The following is a 21359-nucleotide window of genomic DNA, read 5'->3' as shown; positions in this document are numbered from 1 at the left end:
CTGCTGACTGCTAGTGAATCCTGGACATCAGCACTTCCCAGCTATACTTGACAAGCCTTATCAAAATCCGTGCTGTGCTCTTAATGCAGGGTGTGTAAGACAAGCCATAGTCCATTGTGGTGGATTTGCAAGTTTTTAATATATTAAACAAAACATATCTGCTAGAGACATTATATTTATATAAAAAAAATGCATAACAGACCTCTTTCAACATATTTTCTTTGGCACATTTTTCTCCCTCCCTCGTTCCCCTACATATATTGCAAAAAAGCTCTCTCTCTTGATATGTCTTTTGCTTGTCATGTAAACGAGGAAGTGTAATAATACAAAGCTTTTCCTATAATACTGTCACAGTGCAGCAAGCGTATACAAGATCAGCGTTGGCAAGATTGGGTAGGCTGCTTCAGCATAATGATTCAACCTGCCCTACAGACAAAAGTGGGTAAAAACCAGTAACAGCAAGGGAAATCTGACCAGGCTGGAGGGCGGTGGCAAAACTTTGTGCTGGTATTCCAGCCATACAGGCGTTGTGGTGTTGGCATGGCAAGAGGGGAAGTTTTCTGAGGTTGAGAAACATCTTAAGTGCTTTATGACCTAGTAAATAATCATCTTTCTCTTTCCACCCCTTCTCTCTTTGGACTGGTGTAGACTTCAGGGCTGCAGCTGAAATCTCCATGCATGCCTTGCAATTTTCAGTTTACAAGTGACCATCACAATCCCTTGGGGAGGTAGGCAAGTATTTATACCCATTTCTTTTACAAACTGAGGCACAGAGAGGTTGTGATTGGTCCAGTATGACAGAGGTGAGTCCTCAGCAGCACTGGGCTTACATTGCTGCAGGTGCCAGATCTCTAAGTCCTGTGTCCAGGGCAACAGATCCTCTTCTATTCTCTCTGAATTTCAAGGGGGACAAAAAAAGGCTGGAGAGCACTCTTCCTGCTTCCAGCTGGACCAGTTATCCTCTCTGCACTGCAGACCGCTCCTCCATTATGGCTTTATAGGCAGTATATCTTTTGGAAGGCAGATACAGAGACTCTGTACGTGGGATGGACACACAGCGGCAGTGCAGATGAGAGGGAATGCTATTCTTGGTCCAGATAACCAGCTTGCTACAATACTACTGGTGAGGGTAATATGTGAAACTGCAGCCACCACGAAGAGGCAGCGCAGGGGCCAGACATCAGTATTTGCCCCTCGGCAATTCTCAGTACATTTCTTTAGTGGTTGGCACAGTGAGTCTGCCTAGAGCTGGCAACTGTCAGCAGGCACAGGTGGCAGCCAGTCTCAGTTAGTGGCAGGGAGAGAGGTACAGAGCACTCAATGCCTGGCTGTTTGAGTACAAACTAACTTCCCTTTTTAGGAACACTACAAAAAAAAATCTTTGGCAACAGGTCGGGGACCTGCCAATGTACAGTACATAGCTGCTTTCTGCTTTACAATAGATAAAAAAGGTGCACCCAGTTTTTGCAACGAAAGAAATAAGTGCTTAGCCAAGTACCAGCCCTGTTAAAAACAGGAATGGGGCTGTAGAGAAACACGCGTCCAATTCAGTCCTCCATGCCATTGAAACCAGCTCAGGCACTGATTATTATCTTACTAGTTCAGCAAAGTCCCTTTTTCCCTTTCGGAGAAGCAACCCCTCTCTGCCAAATGGTGTTTCCTCTTTGTTCAATCATTACAGTTCATACAAATAAATGCACACATTTTTTTGCCTTTGCTGTAGTCCAACCCTTTTATCAACATAATCACCAGGATGAAGGGCACTGGGTCGTGCCCACTGTACAACTCTGGATCCTCAGGTTCCTTCTGGAGTAGCTGGGAACGTGTTGCTTCCCAGTCCAACTTCTGCCATGAAAGGCCCAAGACTTTCACTCTTCCACACAGAGCATAACATGTATAGAAAATAATGCCCCTTCACCGTGGGCCTGTGTTTATTGCAGCCAACCTCCACCATTTTGCATAGTGTGCGCCTCTGGGGATCTTTAACCCCATTCAACGGCAATTGTCCTGCAGTGATTTTAGTGTCCATCACTAAAACAGTGCAGACAGCTTATTCTTTCTGGAGCTCTTGCTCATCTGACCTCTTGCTCACTTTTAGCTATGGCTTTTACTTTGGTAGCTCCTAACCCATAGGGCTAAATAGCTTCTAAGACTGCTCAGAGAAGATCCTGGGAGCCACATCTATGAGGTGAGGCCAGCACATTTTGTGGGGAGACAAGTGCCTACCTCAGGGCTTGGAAGGGAACTGCCACAGTCCTGGCTCAGCACAAGGTAGCAGTCTCCCAGCCTCCCAACAAGAAATACTGCTTCACCGCACTGATCTGGCTACTCGCGCATCCCTAGAACGTCACTGCCACGATACAACTCTGGATGCTGCGTTTGCTTTTCAGCAGAATCCCCAACTGATCCATTTCAGCTGAACTCCTTCGGGAAAAGACCATGCTCAGGTGAGCACAAAGCAAGCACCTCTACCGTGGCATCTTTACACAAAGGGCCCTGGTTTCTGTCTCCCAATTGACATCCTGGAAATTGCAATCATGGCAAGAGTGAGCAATTGCCAAAACCAAGGGGGAGACACGCTGTGGACAGAACACCGCTCACATAACACAGAGGCACTCCCACCAGTTGCCAGTCTGTCTATACATATATACACGCACGATAATATAGAGATTTGAAAAATAAACCTTTGTTTCCTCTGTATATTATAAAATAGCATTTAGGATCAGTCTGAAGGGACATGCAGAAGGGATTAAGTGATAACTGCCATTCAGGCAGCTGAACAGCGATGATTGTCTCTCGCGTGGAGACCTCGGTGCTGCCGTGTCCTGCATGGGGATGAGTGCTGTGCTCCAAAAGGGGCTGGCTTGCTCCCCGCGCTCCCAGGTCCAGCACCAAGGTAAGATGAGACCCAGCGTCACCTGCTGAGACAAAGCATCCTGCACAGCACTGCCCATGCCCATGCCCATGCCGTGCCTGTCTCCAGCACGCACACTCCCAGGAGGCTGCACTTGACCTGCTAACAGATGCCCTTAACTGGGTGCACCAGCCACCTTTCCCCTGCCAAGGGCTGAGTGAGCGGGCTTGCCTGAGAAGTAACACAACACTGTGATGTAGCTGCAAGGTCCTCCGTTGCCCTCTACACAGTCGTTTCACTCTTCCAGAGGCCAGTCTTCATGCCAGCCATGCTCTCTGCACTGGTGAGGTTGATATCGTATTTGCTGCCCTTCAGTCCCCCGTTCTGATTGGCCACGTTGAGCGGGTAGGACCTTCGCTTTGTCTCCTTCTCCATGGTGTTGGCTTGCTTGAGGTTGTCCCGGCTGGTGCTTCTCCGCTGAGCCCGGTCAAAGTCTGGAACCTGGTGGCTACCACTCCCATCACTCCCATCCGACTGCGTCAGGGCAGCTTCCCCTTCCTGCCCTGCTCCTGCCTGGGCCCCAGGGCAGCTGTTATTCAGGGGGCTGTTCCTGCTGCTGTGGTAGCTCTCTGAGTGGCTGTTGTGCAGGCTCCCACTCTCGCTGGACAGGTGGTCATGGGCTGGTCCCCGCAGTGCCTTCAAGCGGTGATGCTTGCCCTCCCGATACTGCTTTGCTCGGCTTTTGTGATTGCGGCGCCCGTGCATGTTGTTGGAGTACCGGGCCATGCTGGCATTCTTGTTGTTGGCAGGCTCAGGTTCCTCATAGCTGGCTGGCCGTGGCGCGCAGCTCTCAGCCTGGCTCTGAGCCACCTGCAGGTTGGTGAGCTTGCAGTGGCCCACCGTGGAGTTGGTGCTGCTGGGTGAGGAGGAGGACTTGATGGAATGGGCCACCTCAGGGTTGCACCCAATGAAGACCTGGGAGCCATCCTCCACGGGCATGCCCGGATGCACATAGGCCTGCATGGGCAGTGCGTTGCAATAGGATGGGCAACAGGCGAACCAGGAGTTCAGTACGTCCCGACGCCGTGCACAGTGGTGGACAAAGATAAAAAGCCCCAGAGCCACGGCTGTGACTCCATAGAGACAGCTGAAGATGATGTTCAGGTACCATCTTTGGGACACAGCCATGGCTCCAAATGTCCACAGAGCAATGTACAGGGAATGGGTGATTGCCAGCGCCCAGAACTGCACCTTCAAGGAGTAGACGCTGTCCACGTCCGGGCTGGGCATCCCTGTGTTGAGCGTGACTGAGAGGGAGCCTGAGTCCGTCAAGAGGTTGCTGCTGCCTCCCAGCCTCGGTGCCGTCTCCAAGGGTTCAGGGAGGTCTTTCTGGATCTTAGACTGGCACTGCAGCTTGATCCCAGCACAGAGAAAGTAAATCCAGGTGACAAGCAGGATGAAAGCTACGGGAACGTAGAAAGCCCCCAAGCTTGGCCTCCACACCAACCAGCAGCTGCAAGCCAGAAGAGAACAGAATCAGCCCCTGCCCAGCCTGCTCCTCTCCCAAGTCCAGCCCCGTGCCTGACAGCTCAGAGCGGACTGCAGCAGGAACATACCGCTTTGTTACATCACAGACACCCCTGCATCCATCCCCGTTCCTTGAACGGGGCTCTGCTGAAGACCTGTCCCCACTCCTCCCTCACACAAGCACTGGCAGCTGAAGAATGAGCTAGCAGGAGGGCAATGGCATGTGATTTGCTGTGCCCGTGGAACTTACTATGGGTTATTATCCCGGTAGTTGTGGATGTTGACGGCTGCTGTGATGCCACAGATGATGAGAGGGATCCCGCCAGCAATAAGGTAGAATCTGCAATGAGAGCACCCTTGCGTTACCTGGCTGCTCATGCAACAACTTCCTATGGGCAAACGCTGCCCCAGTCTGGTGCTGCAGGTAGGGAAGCCCTGGCATGACAGCTTGCAATGCCAGCTGCCTTATCACCTCCATCCTAACCCCCTTTCTTTAATTGCCTGTAGCTTTCCCAACCCTTTGTCTTGAGCCCAACGTCTTCCACCTGCCTTCAAAGTGAATGCATGTGGCTAGAAGAGCAGGGGAAATGCACCACTTCGCTCATTCAGAAAATGCTGCAACTTCCAATGCTGTGGGACCCAGAGGATGTATCCTGCCCAAGGGAATCAGAGGCATGGTGTTTTCCCAATAAGAAGGGGCCTGGCTGTGGAGGGTGTAGCAGGAGGTTGGTGCAGGGTAAGACCAGGTGCTCTGATACAGAACAGACTACTGAATACATGCATCACACTCTGGCACTGCACTAGCTACTTCCTGTCCCATGTGTGATGATCCTGGGGGCTGCAGCCTGCAGTTTCTCAGGGAGCAGAGGGCCTTGGACTCCCAGCACAGTGCAATACTGACATTGCTTGGCCAGTCAGACCTTCTCCTGAGCACTCACTGCACTGACATCCCAGCACCCGCAACCGAACTGGAGGGAAGTGACTGTACCGTAACATTGGCCGAGGGGCAGGCTGCGACACATCCCCATCCTGTGGCTGGGGTGCCTTCCACGTTACCTCCTTGTAGATGACTCTGGCCTTCACAGCCATCCATAGCAGGGTGGATAAGGAAGAGTAGTGCAAAATGATGCCAACCTGCAGGGCACACAACCAGGGTGAGGGTCACTGAGGTGCATGCATCCAGGATGAGATGCACTGGATTCAAGGGCTAGGAATCTCCCCTGGCTGCAGTGACCCTCTGCTGGGGCTGACCCTTGCTTTGCTAAGGCCCCCGATCTGCTGCAGTTGTGCCCTCTCCTCCATCCACATTTCTAGTCTGCCCACGGCTATAGGGAATCTTTTCTAGAGCCCCTCCACCCAGATCCGCATCTCTGGTCCAGGGCCCCTGCCTGGAGGAGACAAACAGGTGGATGTAGCTGCTTTTCCTGTTCTGGTACTCTGGACACTGCCTGTCACCGCACTGTGTAGTGCTCTGTCCTGGGGGCAAAGCAGCAGTGTGGTTCCTCCATTGCGACACAGGCCACACTCTGAACTGGGAGGCCTGCTGAGCTGAGAAGCTCGCCACTGCTTCCCCTGAGGCTGGCGCAGTTATGGCTGTACCTACCGCTTGGCAGACGATCAGGTAGTTGGTCAGAGTGATGCCTCCTGCAAACACGGCTGATGTCATGGCAATGTGGAAACAGAGGTTAAGGAGCATATGCCAGCACTTCCGGGAGATGTGAATGGTACTGCAAGAGAAGCATGCAGCAGTGCTGATTAGCTCCTGGCATGCAGAGAATTCATCCCCAGCTGGGCACTGGGAAGTCCCTTCCAGCAACCAGAGACATGCTACTACTCTGCCTTGCTCTCTACCGATCTCAGCAGAAACAGAAGCAACCCCTGCTACTTTCAGAGGTGCTCTCTCCAAGGAGTGCAGCCAACACCATCCCAGCACAAGAAGGATTTGGGAATTGCAACTTCTTGTTACTCCTGAGTAGCTGTTCTAAGAGAAACACTCAGATGCTCGCTGGGATTTTTTAAGTGTTGAGCCTGCCGCCGGGGAGGAGAGAGGGCTCACGTGAAGACAAATTGCTTGGCAAAGTCTTAACAACTGCTGTATTTGTTTTCTGGTTGTCACCCCAAGGCAGAGCAGCATTTCTGCAACCCTACTGGACTCTGGGATCCGTTAATACAGTAAACGAGACTTCAGTGTGATTGTAGGCTGAAAGGACCTGCTGCTCCACTGCATAGAAGTGAGCTCCATGAGGCTACAGATGGACAAGGAGAAAGAGAAAGAGCTAGCTTTGTGTGGGGGTAGATTCCAGCTACCTAAGATGCAGTAAATGCTAGCTCTGCCTCCCCTGCCTGCTGTGCCTCACTTTGGGCAGGTCTTGCACTACAGCTGGAGGCTTCTGTGCAGCCCTAGCAGGTGTAGTCATGCAGGCTGTAAATTCAGGGATTAACACAGCCTTTACCCAAACCTCCGTAGGATTCCCAGTTCAACACCAGTAACCTTGCCAGTCGTTACAGAGACTCTGGCCTCCACTTCTTCACAAAAACTGGATCCAGATGGGAGACAAGTAGTAAGGAGCCAATGCCTGGATCCCAGATCTGACCCAGCCTGTGTCCTGCTCTGCTGCTAGCTCCATCTCTCCAAGAGTGAACAGGAGCCACTTTCCATCCCAAAGCAACACTCACCCACCACCGACATTCAGCCCTGTGGTGGCTGTAAGCAGCTTGGGGCCCATTGTTGGCTCACCTGTGGTTGATGATGTAGGTGATGATGGTGGTGAACAAGCAGAGCAGCAGGATGGCCGTGCAGGTGTAGATGACAGGGTGCAGCACCTCAGGTGTGCCCTGGGCCTCACTGGGGAAGGTGTTAAGTTCCTGCTCAGAAAGAGAAAAAAAACCTTGGATTTTGGTGCACGTTGACCTCTGTGCGTTGCTGTGATGGGGGCTGCTGGAGACCTGGGTGCCTTTCAGAGGCTCCCGGCAGGTAGGTAGGGGCAGGAACCAGGGGGCTCTCTGAAGGGCAGGGAAAGAAGCTGGGTGCTGATGTTGGGCAGGGGGCTGCTGGCTGGGAGCAATGCTCTGCCTCCTCCCCAAGAGGCACATGACCACAGCCCAGGGGCTGGTACAAGTCCCTGGTGGGCAGACCAGCTGGCTGCATGACCGCTGTCCAGACCGGGGGCAGCAGGGTGGTGAAATGGGACTACCCAAGGAGTAGGCTCTGTCTGGTGCTCCAGGGACCCCATGCTGGAAGTGGGTAGTAAGCCCCTGCACCTCCCAGCTCTCCCCTAGCTGATGGGACACATAGCAGTGACCTCTGGTGCACACCACGCCGAGGCCAGACCTGAGCCCTCCGGCAGCCCTCTCCTTACCATTAGCACCGCAAAGTTGTTCATGTGCCTGCAGTGCAGGGTGGTGATGTTGGGCTCCTGCCGGGCCAGCTGGCAGCCCTCCACGCTCCAGCCCCCGTAACCCCCGAGCACCTCGAAGTTCCAGTAGGCAGCTACGGGGTCGGCACCCTCCCCGAAATGCCGCAGCGAGACCGTCACGGGGTCCGTGAGGTTGCTAGCTCCACAGCCATCTGTGGGGGAGAGGAGAGAGGCTGAGGGGTGCACTCCTGGCTCTTCAGCGGCTCTCTCCTCACCCTTTCACCCTCTGGGTCCCAGCTTGCCTCTGCGAGTGGACTGCGAACAAGGCAGGCCCATTGCCTCTCCCCACGACCCTTGCCAGGGGCTGCAAGAGACTCAAGCTAGGCTGGTGCTATCAGCAAATCAGGAAGGAGCATTTGGCCACTAGGGGGTACTACAACTCCATGCAGGGCTCGGCACCATCCCAGCAAACTGGGCACCAAGCTCTTGCCGCTGGCACAGTCACAGCAGATTCACCCCTAGTCACCGGCAACCCTCACACCATACCGCCCCAGGCTAGGAACCTCACGTGTGCCAGCGTAGATCACAGGTGTGGCCACACTGCGACGCTTGCCGTCATCCGCCAGGCGGGAGGAGTTGCCAGTGCTGCAGAAGAGCTTGCCATTGCGGAACGCCAGGAACTGGAGCTTGCAGTCGGTGGGCGGTGGGAGCGGGGCCCATGGCGAGAACAGGCTGGGTGGCAGCTGGATGGAGGCTAGAGCGATGCTGTTCTGAGGAGACAGGGGGCCACAGGTGAGCCACATGTCAGATTTGGCTGCTGCAGCTCCGGTCACAGTTCCAGATGCCCTGCACAACCACAGGTTGTCTCTTCTGCCTCTGGTTCCTGGGCATGGGGCTGTGTGAACGGGCCCACATTGCAGCCAGGGTTCTCAGTGGTTGCTTTCCAAGCCTGAAGCACCAGAGGCATGTCTCTGTGGTGCCCAGCCATGCCACGCGCCCTGCTCAGAAGTAGGGCTCATTATTCTGGGTGCAGGCTTTCCACAGATGCAAGTGTGGGGTCCCTTTGCAAGGGGGCAGCTAATTCAGGGTGGGTTTCCCAAATCGGAGACAAAAGGCTCCTTCTAGGGACTCTAGGGATGCTGCAGGGAGCCCTTACTTGGCTTCAAGTGCCAGTCACACTGCAGCACAGGCCTTGCCTGACCTTTCCCCGCACCGCTCAGCCCTGCCGCACGCTGCGGCTTTGCCCCTGCCGGTACCTTGATGTGGAAGCTGGCCAGGGAGATGTTGGGCCGGCCTGTGGTGCACCTGAACTGCAGCTGCTGGTCTGCCAGAGGCTCCGCTCCCTGCTCTGGCAGCAGCACCCGCCTGCCCTCTCTTTTCTGGAACGCCGTGCAGCTCAGCCCCATGAAGCTCTCGGGCTTGATCAGGTAAGCCTCAAAGGCAATGTTCCTTGAGTTCTGCAAGGGCATGCCATGGCAAGGCCCGTTAGCAGGGGCACTGCCCCTCGCATGACAGACAGCCCCTGCATGCTCAGCACCATGGGGCAGTCTGGCCTGCAGGCAGGCACTGGGCCCATGTCCTTTCCCCATGGCTCTGCTGACTCCTGCAGCCCCTGCTATTCCAGCCCCTCCTAGCTATGCAGACACCCCCATCCTGACCCTGCGCTATTCCAGTCCTGGACTCCTCCCCCACAAACCCTTCACCTCCGTCAATGCCCTCCAATCCTAACCCTCAGTCCCTTGTGCCTCCCCAGCCTGGGATGCTCTCCTCCACAAACAGACCTCAGTCCTGAGCTACAGGACTTTGCATTTGAGCCCCGCGCTGTTCCTACCCCAGCCCCAATCCCTGCTGCAGCCCCTGCTCTGCCCATTCCCAGCCCCACAATAGCAATGGGAGGGCCCCTACCACGGCCATGTGCTGGGCATTGCTGCTGAGCGTGTAGCCAGCAATCTTCTCCACGGAGTGGACAATGCTGGTGCAGGCCTTGTCCTCGATCTGTGCCATCCACAGGATGTGGTCATCCACCAGCATCATGTTACTGGCCATCTCCACAATGACATCCGTGAGCTGCAGGGGAGCACAGGGCAGGGGGGCTCCGGTCGCCACAGCCTCAGACAGACTGCAGGGCAAGGGCAGGGCAGGAGGTGGAGGCCAAGAGAGCAGCTATGGTACCCTGGAAAGCTTGCAGCTCCTTGGCAAGACTCCCCAAGGCCATTCTGAGTGCAGGATGGGCCCCCTTCCCCTCCATGCTCACCCCTCAGGATTGCGCCTGGGCAGGGAGCAGGGGAGGGAGCATCACCTGCTTTATCTGATCAACATAGCCGATGAACTTCTCGATCATCTGGGCCACGTAGATGACATCCATCATGTCAGAGAAGTTGGCAGCTTCAGCCGTGTACACACGCAGCTGGTGAGCCAGAGTCAGGGCATTGGAGGCGTTGATGGGCATCTGCGGAGCAGAAGTGGGGGGGTTACTAGCATGGTGAAGCATGAGCGGTCAGTGTGAACCCAAGAGCCATGGCACATGCCTATCCCCGGTTGAATTGTGGCAGACACGTTCCAGCTCCAAGGACAGACGCTGCGACGCCCCCTCCAATGACTGTTCACACCTGCCAATGAGGGACCATGCTTTCAGCCTTCTGCTTTGCCCTGGGGAAAAGCAGGGCCTATGACCTCCTGGGCGCAGTGCCCACTCACCAACACAAAAGTGTAAAGCACACGGGTGATGTCGTTGGTGTACAGGCAGTTGGAGTAGTCGCCCTCCTCCCAGCGGCCCGTGCGGTCGCAGCGCCGCGACGCCTGCTTCTCCGCCGTCGGACCCCCGCTCACGGCCACTGAGGTGAAGGGGTACTGCAGGCAAGACTGGTAGGCAGTGATGCCAGCCAAAGTGCGGGGCCCCGGGCCAGCAGAGGGGAGAGGCGTGTGCACAGTGAGCACGTGCCTGGCCACAGGAGCCAGCCTGCACCACTTTGCTGTTTCCCAGGCCTGAGCAGGCCCCTGACACCAGCCTTTGTTGCCTGATCTCCCTACAGGCTCCTCTAGACTTTCCCCACCCCATAAGATGGAAAGGATCCCAAATGAGGATTCCTCGGCCCTCCTGGAAACCTGCTTCTGGTACAGAGACATACTACCACCATCCCGCTCTAGCCTGCCCTGCCCACTGCCTTCCCCAGCTGGCTGAATAACTCCTTTCCTTGCCTACTGCTGAAATCCTGCATCAGGAGCTTGCTGAGCCTCTCTCTGTATGTGCCCGATTCTCAAGCACTATGACAAACAGCATCGGGTCCAGGGGAACAGGGCAGTCCATGGGCCCCAGCATTTTGGCTCTCAGGCAAGCCTGATGGTTAAAGCAACAAAATCTGCCCATGGCCAAGAGTGAGTGGAACGCAGTGTGCATGCACGGTTACAGCCCAACGGCTGTCCCCAAAACCTCCCTGAATAGCTACTCTGTTTTAGCTTACTCTGCTCTGCTCTCCACACAGCTGCCCTGGCCCTGCAGCCATCAGCGAGGGCACCGGTGCCCCTGGGAGAGGCCCTGCTAAGAGCAGCGAGCCAGCATGTCTGTGCACAGCATATGCGTGCGGAGCTGCTAGGACCAAGCTATACACGGAGCTGGGGGCACCGTGCCACGCGTAGAAGGGTTTCCAGCTGCGTGCTGGGCATCACAAAGGGAAGAACTTCAGACGCTCCAGAAAGCAGCTGAGATTTTTATGGGGTAATTTATTTCCCTCCCTGGAAAGCTTGGCTCGGCCCAGCTGCTGCAACATCTGGTTTGCGAGACTCCCCCTGCTCCCCTGACGCCACAGCTGGATTAGGAGATGCACATGGAGGTCACGTGGTCTCCCCCAAGCAGACACCCGGCCCCACAATTCCTTCTCCTTCCCACAGGACTTTGCATGGGCTGCAAGACCCAGCAGCCCCTGGCGTACCAAAATGAACCTGACCAGGTCGAGCTAAAGCAGGTAGTTGCTGTCCTGGAGTATGAGTGTCCATTCAGGGAGTTAGGATAGCTATGGAGCTTACCTTGCACCCCAGCCCTGTCCTACACCAGGGGCTAGCAGCATGGACAAGCATGCCTACCAGGCCTTGCTCTGCCTGAGGCCCTGGTGGTCTCGGTCCCAGAAGATGCCCTGTTCACACCTAGTGGCAACCTCTCTCAACCAGGGAAATCACTGCACAAAGGTCCCAACATCCCTGCCCTGCCCCTTGCCTGGACACCCCTTTACCTCCTCCCTGCCCTTCCTTGCAGTTTCTGGGGCAGGTACCCTCCTGCTGGTGCCTCTCTAGGACTTGAGGCGCCTGAGCCCTGCGAGGGGCAGCTCCCACACAAGCCCGCTGATTGCTCCAGCTATCTTCTCCCATATCCTGTTCTGCACGGAGCGGAGGGGGTGGGGCGGGGAGGGAAGGGGGGCTGCTGCTAATTTAAGCCATATTTACTGTACCAGTAATTTATATTCCATAAAGGCCCAGTCGAGGTTACAGTGGGCTCCCAAAGCCTTTAGTCTCTTGCCTGACAAATTCCAACCCCTCTGCCTCTGGAGCCCGTCTGTGCTGCCAGCACGGGAAGCCTTTCAAAGGAGCCTTGCTATCACGGGCCGCCTAATCATTGCCAGACGCCAGGTCACCTGCAGGCCTGCCCTGCCAGCAGCTTCCCTCCTTGCCTGCAGCCAGCCGGGCGCAGAGCTGGCCCAGGAGTCCCTGCACACTGGCACCCACTGCGCTGGCGGGACAGTGCTTGCAGCATTACATTCATGCTGGGGAAGTGCAAACATCTGCAGCTGCACCAGTGGAGTCCCAGGATGACAGGACCCTGCTGGGAGCAGAGAGGAACATCCAGCCTCACCCCAGCCTCAGGCAGCTGGATGCTGCTCCATGATGATTTCCACTCCACTCAGGCACCACAGGCTGTGCTCCCTTGTGTTCCCATCCACCCCTAAGCCTTTGAATGCTTCCAGCCAACCAGGCTCAGCATCACCCTGGAGTTTCCCACAATGCCTCTGGGTTGGTCAGCAGGAGAGGCAAGAGAGGATTCTGCAAGGATGTAGGAAAATCAGCCCTACCCCAGCACATAGTGTCCTGCCCTCCAGTCACATGCAGCCTTGGGTCTCACCTGAAGTCCCCACGGTTGTTCGTGACCCGCTCAGCAGGGCAGTATGAGGCCGAGGTCTCCAGCACCACGATCTCCACCTTCTTGCTGACGTTGCCCTGGGCAGTGGAGACGGCACATTCCCACTCCCCGTTGGCAGAGACGTGGATGTTGGAGAGGATAAGCTCACTGCAGGTGGGGGAGGAATCCGATGGGAGGACCTGAGCAGGCGGGTAGCCCGAGGGCTGGGCCAGCACAATGTACAGCACCCCTGCCACGGCAGGCAGGGCCACACACCCACACCCAGCCTGTGGTGTCGGTCACTACCTAAGGTTCAATCAAGAGCCTTTGCACAGGGAGGCTGTGGGTGCCTGTGTGTTCACCCCCAAGGGCTAACGATCCCCCTACCCTTCTAAGGCCCCTTTCCTCCCAAAGGAACCTGTGAACTTTGGGTCCCAGTCCTTGCGGAGGACATCTGACATGGGCTGCAGTTGGGCACCCTCCCGAGGTGCTCGAACTGGCACCCAGAGCAGAAGGCAGCTGTGGGCCCATGTGAGCCCCCAGGTCACCCCCTGGCAGGGGCCCCCACCTGGTGATGAAGGTACAGTCATGGATGAGGCTCTGCTCCAGGATGATGCCAGTCTGCTCATCCTCCTCCACCAGCACCCGGTTGTGGTACCACAGGATCTGAGTGCTGTTGTCCAGGTAGGTGGCCGTGCACTGGAAGGGCAGGCGGTCGCCCTGGAACACCACCTGGCGCAGTGACGGGATCAGGTGGTGGGTGTGCAGTTCTGGGGCACCCGCTGCAGGGAAGGGCAGATGGGTGAGCTCCTGCCCCAGCTTGCTGCCCCCCAGCCTGCCTCAGTCACCTCCTAGGGCACTGGGGCAGCCTGCTGGGAGGCTGGGGTCCCAAGGAAGCCTGGCACCCACACCACAGACATCACTAGCATGGCTGGCACAAGCTGGACTCCTCAGGGGCTGTGCCCAACTGGGACTGCCCAGACCTCAGGGGGTCCCTGTCTAAGCAGCCCAGGGTCCTGGCTCTGTGGCATGCAACCCCACCCTGCCATCCACTTCCCATGGCCCCAGTGCCTCACCGCATCGCAGCTGCCCCTCCCTGGTGCTCCGCAGTGGCTTGGCATGCAGGTGGCGGGGGTAGATGCAGAGGGTCTTGTCGGAGATCTGGGCTGAATGGTTCTGGGCCCAAGGTAGCACCCATCGCAGGTTGCAGTCGCACGTCAGGTACTCGGTGGCAAAGTCACTGGAAGAGGCAGACCAGGGGGATGGAGTCAGGGACAGAAGAACTCCCAGGGGAAGGCATCAGAGCAGCCAGGATGTCCCTGCAAGCTGCAGCAACTGGAAGCACGGGTACAAGGGCTAGGGGCTGGCAGGGGCACAAAGCTTTGGAGGCAAGGGACAGACCTGCTCCCAGCTGCTCACTGGCTGCAGGAGGTCACAGGGGCACGGAGCAGCACTAATGGCCAGGAGAGCGCCTGTTTGTGAGACAGGTCCTGACTCTGGCTGCAGGAGGGCAGGCCGGGGTGGGCCCTTCTGATGCCGTGAGGCTGTGGGCACAGGCATGCAGATGCCTGGTAGCCATCAGCACTTGCCTCCATTGCACCCACCCCCCCAGTCCCTGCGCAGCAAGCCCGTGTGGTTTTGGGAAGGGTGTTCCCGTCTCAGGAAGGTACTCACATGAGTTTCAGGGATGGCAGCTCATCAAAGACACCCGGCTGGAGGGTGGAGAAGATGTTCCCTGACACATTGCTGGCAGACAGGAGACAAAAGCCTGGTGAGTGCTGACTTGCCCAATACTCTTGGGCTTGATGCATGAATGTCCAGGTGAGCCAGGCTCCCTGAAGGGGTAGCCTGTGGAACTGGGTGCCTGAGTGAGCACCGCCTAGCTCAGAAGCCAGCAGATCCTCACCCACTGCAAAGTCAGGTCCCTCCCAAGCTACCTAAAGTTGATCTCCAGAGAGGTGGGGACAGGGAGCTTGTAACCCAGACACCCAGTGCCAGTATCAACCCCTGCACACAGGTGCCACAAGCCTGGGGACCCTGCTCTGTGCCAGCAGCACAGGTAGGCAGAAGGACCCTGGGCAGTGCTGAGTCTGGAGCAGGCATCCTCCCAGGCTGCAGTGCCCCTGCCAGCTCCTTACCAAGGGTCCTGCCTGCTTGGTGGGAGCCCCACTACTACTTACAGCCGCATGAGGTTGATGAGTCCCAGGAAGACACCAGCGCTGAGGCAGCCAATGCGGTTATTGGAGAGGTCTCTGGAAACAAGCAGGGGGGAAAAGGTCTGTGTGAGTACTGAGACTTCCCCCATCCAGAGCAGCACCTGGGCACCACCCTGTACACAGACCTGCTCACGCCCCCCCGTACCAGGCGCAGGGAGCACCAGGGTGCAGGGCACTGGGAGACTCAAATGCTAGAGTGAGGAGAGCTTGAAGAGTGAAGGGGAGAGATCACACTCCCTGCTTGCTCTATGGTGCTTCAGGCCTCTACCAGCCCCTAGTTCAACTATCCCAAAGCCCCAGCTGGTAACTTCAAGGACAGGCTCCAGTCTGTATGTCTGTGTGCCCCCCTTTGCCCCACACACCCTGCAACTTGGGGGGCACAATTGGGCACTTACAGTCGCTTCAGTTCCGAGAGGCCCAGGAACGCACCGGGCTGGATTGTGTTGATCAAGTTGTTCTTTAGGTCCCTGGAGAGAGGGAGAGAAAGAGAGACAGAGAGAAAGAAATCAAGACCCAAGAGAAGAGGGGCCAGCTCCTTGCAGAAGGCCCTGAGCCTGGGGGAAGAAGCAGAGCAGTGCAGCACAATGGTCTGGGCAGATTGCTGCTCACCTCCTGCCTTCATATACAGTGCACCCAGCTGGTGCCAGGACTGTGGCCAGGCTCCTTGAAGGTGCCTCTCTCCCCTTCTGCTGTGGCATGAAGGAAATGGGATGGACTACCGCTGCCACCTTCGGCCTTGTCTGCTCACCCCCGTGCATGATTGAAAGAGTCTGTCCCCTTTGGGAACAAGCTGGGCTGCTGAGAAGCAGGGCACCCCTCAGCATCCCTCGCAGTGGTACTCCAGTGGGAGGAGACCTTCTCCTTCAGCACGCCCCTTGCCATCAGCCCCCAGTGGGAATGAGGTTTGCTCTGTATCTGCAGGGTGTCAGCCTACCAGCTGGGGTGATGGCAGCCCCATCACTCCTGCCAGGCAGGGGAAGCAGGGAGCCAATGCCTGCGCCTGAGCCCTCTGGTCTGCACTGTGCACAGCTGAGAGGATGAAGCCCCTGCTGGAAGGAGGGGTGGCACGTGGGGCTGGCATGCGGCTCCCCCACAGGGAAGGCATCCCCAGCCAGCTGTCTTGGCTACAGCATGTGCCAGCTCAGGGCAGATGACAGGGTTGAAATGTGGCTGGATCCAAGTGTGTGACCCTGTCCAGGGCCCCTCCAGGCGCCTCTCTGTGCAGACACCCCCGCACTCCTGGATCATGCTCACAGCGTGGTTTTCCAGGCCAGGGAGAGGCTTCGAGACATGAGCCTGGATGCGCTGTGCTCTCTGAACCTCCAAGCACAGGGTTTTTCCTGCGTTGCTGCCACACTTGCTAATCCAGGGTTAAGGGGCTCTGCCTCTCTGTGCGTGTGCTACAAAACTGGTGGTACCACCTGGATCCTCCACTGCCTTTCATGAGCCCATCTCCTGCTTGAGAGCATGCCAGCATCTTCAGTGCCCCCTCCCACAGCCGAGGCACCGCTGCCTGCTGAGGCCAGGGTGCATGGGGGTTAACTTCACAACTCTTACAAAGCACTGGAAGGGGGGGGTGGTCCTGGAGGGACCCTATTGTTAGTGCCGTGGGTTCAGACTCTCCAGCCAATCCAAGCCTGGGGCTGCAGGGCTGCCAAGTGCTGCGCAGGAACCTCATTAGCAGCTTTCAATTCAATTCCCCTCTAATTATCTCTGCAAAGCGAAACAGGGAGCCAGGCTGGAAACTGTTACAGCTCCCTGCTGGGTGCCTGCTTTGGCCCTGTGGAATGAGGCCAGGCTGCCACCCTTGTCCCAGCAAGCCTGCACCTCTGCAAAGGAGTGTGTCTGAAGGGTGGGGAGCTACACAGCTGCTCTAGAGACATACACTCCCCTCAGACAACCCCAGGAAAAAGGCATCCCATGGCTATGACTGGTCACATCTCCCATGACAAGGTGATGTGGGGCAGCCCAGGAGCTGCTGTGCGGTGCCCCAGGGGGTGGGGGAAAGCAGGTCTGTCTCCAACACCGTCAGATGACTTTTGCAAGACACAAAGCAGCTGCCCTCATATTCCAGCCCATTCCATCACATGCCGGGACAATAATCCAAGCCTCTGATTTCCTGTCTGCATCACTAGACTGATCGTATGGCAACCCTGCCCCCCACCTCTGCTTTCAGACACTGTGATGGATTGATTAGCCTTGTGCCATGCCTCAGGGACCCAGCATGAGAGAGGCAGAAATGTGATAGGGGAGGGGACACCAAGGTCAGGGCCCAAAGTCCAGGAGGTTGGTTTCCCACTAACTTTGCGTAAAAGTCCTTGGCGCTGCCTGGGGTGGGTTACTGTGCTGCACTTGGTGACAAACCTTGGGCTTTCTGACTCCCTTCCTCCCACTCACAACCTGCCACTTGCCCTCCTTGCTGTCTAATTCATCCATGTGAAGAGAAAGGCACATTTCAGCCCACCCAGGTAGGTCGGCTGGGCTTGCCACAGCGTGGACTGCTCCATCCTTACCGAGTGGGAGCAGCTTTCATTCTGTGGCATGCATTTTCCTTAGAGACCCGAAAACCAACGGCACAGGGCTGTTGCTAACCCATGCAGCTGCTGACAACCTGGGGCTCAATGTCCCAGGGGTGCTGTGCAACACCAGATCCAGCTGGCCAGAGGTGACCTGCCCCAGATCACACCCCGGGATCATGCTCCTCTATCTTCTGTTCGCATTGCATCCAGGACCAGGAAACGCAATATCCATCCCTCCCAGCAGAAGCAGCGTAGCCAATCTCTGATCTTAACACACGGATATGGCACCAAGCAGATCAGTTTTCTACAACCTCTCAGCACATGCTGTGCTCCAGAGACACATGCACCAGGACTGAACAGGCCCAGGACAGATGCCACGTTGTCCACCATTCCCTCCTGAAGCCAGATTTCAAGAGCGTCAGCAAGGGAAGGGATTTGCACAGATAAAACTCAGTGAAGACGATGGGCTTAGACAGTGGGATTGGCCAGGGGCAAACATCACGGAAAGCTCGTCTGCTTCCTGTCCTGGACTCTCTCTGTCTGCAGCCTTCTGTCCTCACCCAAGATCTGCTCATTTTCTGCAGACAGGGAAACGGATGAGAGGTTTAATTATAACTCAGCCTCACTCCTCCGGCTGGCATGCATACAAAGAAGCAGAGCCTAACTTTAACCCTGTGGTACCAAGCACTGCGGTAACACAGGGAAACCCTGCCACAGACCTGTCCCCGAAGGAGCTTAACACTGTCCAGACCTGGCACTGTCTGCAAGAACAAGGAAGGCTCCCTTGGACTGCAGACGGCACAAAGCTGAAAGCAAGCCCTTGCCTCATTGAATCTAAGCAGGTTTCTTTCACACCTGCCTGTGTGCTTCCTGTTGGAGCTGGCTTCACTGCTCCCATATCTGCAGGCCCCTTGGTTCACCAGCTGGGAGAGGGAGTAGCTAAGCACCCCTGCTAAGGCCTGGTCTACGCCACCACGTTGCATCCACAGAGCTCGAGCTCTGCTGACACAAGTCTGCCTGGATGTACATGCAGATGGAAGGGATCCCAGGCACATCAGCAGAGATCACTACCTCCCCAGCCAACACGTGGCCTCTGCCTCCACATGTCAGCCAACGGAGGGCATGGGAGGACAGTCCTTCACTTCTGGAAGCCTGTTACCATTGAGAGGAACAAGTCCACAACTCGTTGTACCAACACCTGGCACATGCTCAACTGCCTAAGATCCAAGCTGCCCAGAAGCCACCTCCCTGCCATGCAGAAAGCAGCTTAGCAGTGCTGGCTACTGCAAGTATACAGAGCTGCAGAGCTGCCCAGCATCACCGTGGTCTTGCCCCGTTGTGAGAAAGAAGTTTCCCCAGAGATTCTGGTCCTGCCTTAGAGCTGGTACTGATCCCCACGTCTCAGCATGGTGCTAACGGGGGTGGGACGTGGGGCTCAGGACAAGGAGCTCACCCTCTTAGTTGATCCCGCCACCACTGCAGTGCTGGGATGTGGGGAAGACAGAGACTCAGCGAGGGCTGCTCTTCTCCAGAGCCAGCCCCTCTTCCTGGCATCCGATCCACATCTGGGGCAGTTCTCTGCTCCCCTCCACTTTCCGCTAGCCAGCTCTTCTGGCACCTTTCCCTTCACACATGGTCTCGGAGAAAAGAAAGCTTGCCCAAGCCAGAGAACGTCAGCAGAAGGAAATGGCTTCATCCCTGATTCTCAGATCGGGGCCTGCCCACCTGCCACCTGGGGGGATGCTCTCACCTTCCCAATATCAGCACTGCCCTGTGCCCCAAAGGCAACGAGATGGGCCAGGGGCCTCAGCTGACAAAGCACCTTGGGTCAACTAAGGAGGACCGATTTCACACCAAATCCATTGGCCACGGTTGTGGGGAGAGGGGGGCAGCCCATCTGCTGCAGGAATTCCACTTCCTGCCCCGTGCCCCTCAGCATAATCTTATTTGACAGGCAGCCGATCCCATAAATGTCTGATTTATGCCCTGCCAGAAGCTCACAACCGCCGGGCTCTCAGGGCTAGGTACAGCCCCTCGCCTGAAGTATACTGACCACGTGCACAGCCCGCAGGGCCCTTTCTCACTCGCTGTTGCCCCTCCTCTCTCCTCGGGCTGCTCTCTTGGGCTCTCAAATCATCTCACGTCCAAGGGCGCATTGGCAACCTTCCAGACAGCTTAACTACCACCTGGATTAATAGTATAAGCTAGGTTGCAAGTTACCCATCTGATTTACCCATCCTAGAGGTCACAGCCCTCAGGAGCAGGGCTGCCAGCCCGACAGAGACTCAGCTGGATTTGGGGTGTTTTAGAAATGGCTGCACTGAGCTAATCCTCTTCTAGTCCCCTTCCTCCAGCAATGGCAGCTGGAGACAAGATCCTTCGTCCCTCCGCAGCTTTCCCCCCCACACCACGGTTCATGCCCTGCCTGAGTCTGCTCCAGAAGCGGCCGCATTTTAATGCTGGGGGACACGGTTTCCGCAGCTAGTGCTGGAGGGAAAAGGCACGCAGAGGGTTGCAAGATGGTGGTTACTGCTGACAAGCCAGGGATGGGGCTGATTTCTAGAGGAGACAGCAGCTTGAAGCTGCCCCTCTGCGGTTTTCCTCTTACAGAGGAAATGAGCTGAACAAGAGGCTAAGCTCTGCTCTGAAGCATGTCCATGCCGACTTCCAGGAGACTGTGCAGGCTGCTGGCTTCTCCAAGGGGAAGGAAATTAGCTTTACTGGCAATTATCAAGGACTCCCCAGCAAGCCCTGACCTGCCCAGGCAGTTGAGACTGGCTCTAGCAAATAGGCCAGGCCAGTTACCGTTACCCAGCACATCCTGTTACATGAGTGCTCCAGCTTGCAGCCACCCTGCTCTGGCTGCAGATCGTGGCTGGTGGGCCCTCGAGCACAGCCACATCGCTGTCCTCCAAGCCCAGAGACAAAAGACGGTTGCTTTATTCACGTTACAAGAAAATTAATGCCTGGAGAATTCACTCCAGCAAACTCGACTGCGAGCCGCGCTGACCCTGCGCCAGCAAAAACATGCTTTTCCCAGCGAGGGGAGCTGGGAGGGAAACTGCAAGCCTGGCCTGCTGCTATTGGCTGCCTGTCAGAGAGCAGCCGGAATAAACCCAGCAGTAATTAACTCTCTGGAGAGGTCGGGGAGCTCTGGAGGCTTGCTAGTGCAGCCCATCTCGTGCTGGGACAGCCTGGAAACCCCTCAGCCCCACTCCGTGGGCTTGGACCCACCTCTGAAGGCTGTCCCATCACCATGCATCCATTTGCCCGTAGGGCAGGTAGTGGTTTCTCTCCCAGCACCATCCAACAGCCCCTGGTTAAAAGATGCCAAGAAACAGATAATCAACCACTTTCCTAACACGGAGAGTGATTCACACTAACTAGAGCAAGCTACCCAGGGAAGTGGTGGATCTGCCATCTCTTGGCTGGATTCATACATTTTAAAGCCAAAAGAGCACTGTAGCCACCCTGTCTGACCTCCAGCTCAATGCAGGCCAGGGATCATTGCCCAGGGGTGCCTGCATCTAGCCGAGGACTCGTGGTCCAGTCAAGTCTGTACGTGAAGTGATCTTTACCCACGCACAGTCACATCTGAGCAGCGCTACCAGCTTACAACGATCCCATTCAAAGGAAAATCCTGTTGCCGCATGAACCGCAGAGCCGCTACTGGTGTCACTAACATTTTTCCGCCCCATTACCTTAAGTCTATTTCATAGCCAAGGGCTATGCAGAGCCTAGTGGCAGGAGATTAGCAAATGCTACAACAGAAAGCTCCTG

General features: G+C 56.4%; 1 protein-coding gene across 1 annotated transcript; it reads right to left on the bottom strand.

The window, feature by feature from the left end:
- Window positions 1-76: 76 nt before the first annotated feature.
- ADGRA2 (adhesion G protein-coupled receptor A2) lies at window positions 77-17881 on the bottom strand. Its single transcript, XM_025203444.1, has 18 exons — window positions 17574-17881; window positions 15456-15527; window positions 15025-15096; window positions 14519-14590; window positions 13921-14084; window positions 13413-13626; window positions 12846-13012; window positions 10435-10634; window positions 10037-10186; window positions 9643-9804; window positions 8994-9194; window positions 8306-8507; window positions 7741-7949; window positions 7119-7246; window positions 5985-6108; window positions 5370-5515; window positions 4632-4721; window positions 77-4367 (listed from the first exon to the last, which is right to left on the bottom strand). The coding sequence occupies exons 1-18, from the start codon at window positions 17591-17593 to the stop codon at window positions 3137-3139; spliced, it is 3624 nt and encodes a 1207-aa protein (XP_025059229.1). The 5' UTR covers window positions 17594-17881; the 3' UTR covers window positions 77-3136.
- Window positions 17882-21359: the final 3478 nt, after the last annotated feature.

This window comes from Alligator sinensis, unplaced genomic scaffold, assembly GCF_000455745.1.
Source record: "Alligator sinensis unplaced genomic scaffold, ASM45574v1 scaffold98_1, whole genome shotgun sequence".
NCBI classification, from domain to species: Eukaryota; Metazoa; Chordata; order Crocodylia; family Alligatoridae; genus Alligator; species Alligator sinensis.
This window is presented reverse-complemented; position numbering and strand designations above follow the sequence as displayed.

Coding starts and splice junctions, on each gene's coding strand:
- ADGRA2 (XM_025203444.1), bottom strand. CDS start 17,593: ATGAAAGCTGCTCCCACTCG. Junction 10,187..10,434: donor TGCTTTACACTTTTGTGTTG/GTGAGTGGGCAC, acceptor TCTGCTCCGCAG/ATGCCCATCAACGCCTCCAA. Junction 6,109..7,118: donor ACCTACATCATCAACCACAG/GTGAGCCAACAA, acceptor CTTCTCTTGCAG/TACCATTCACATCTCCCGGA.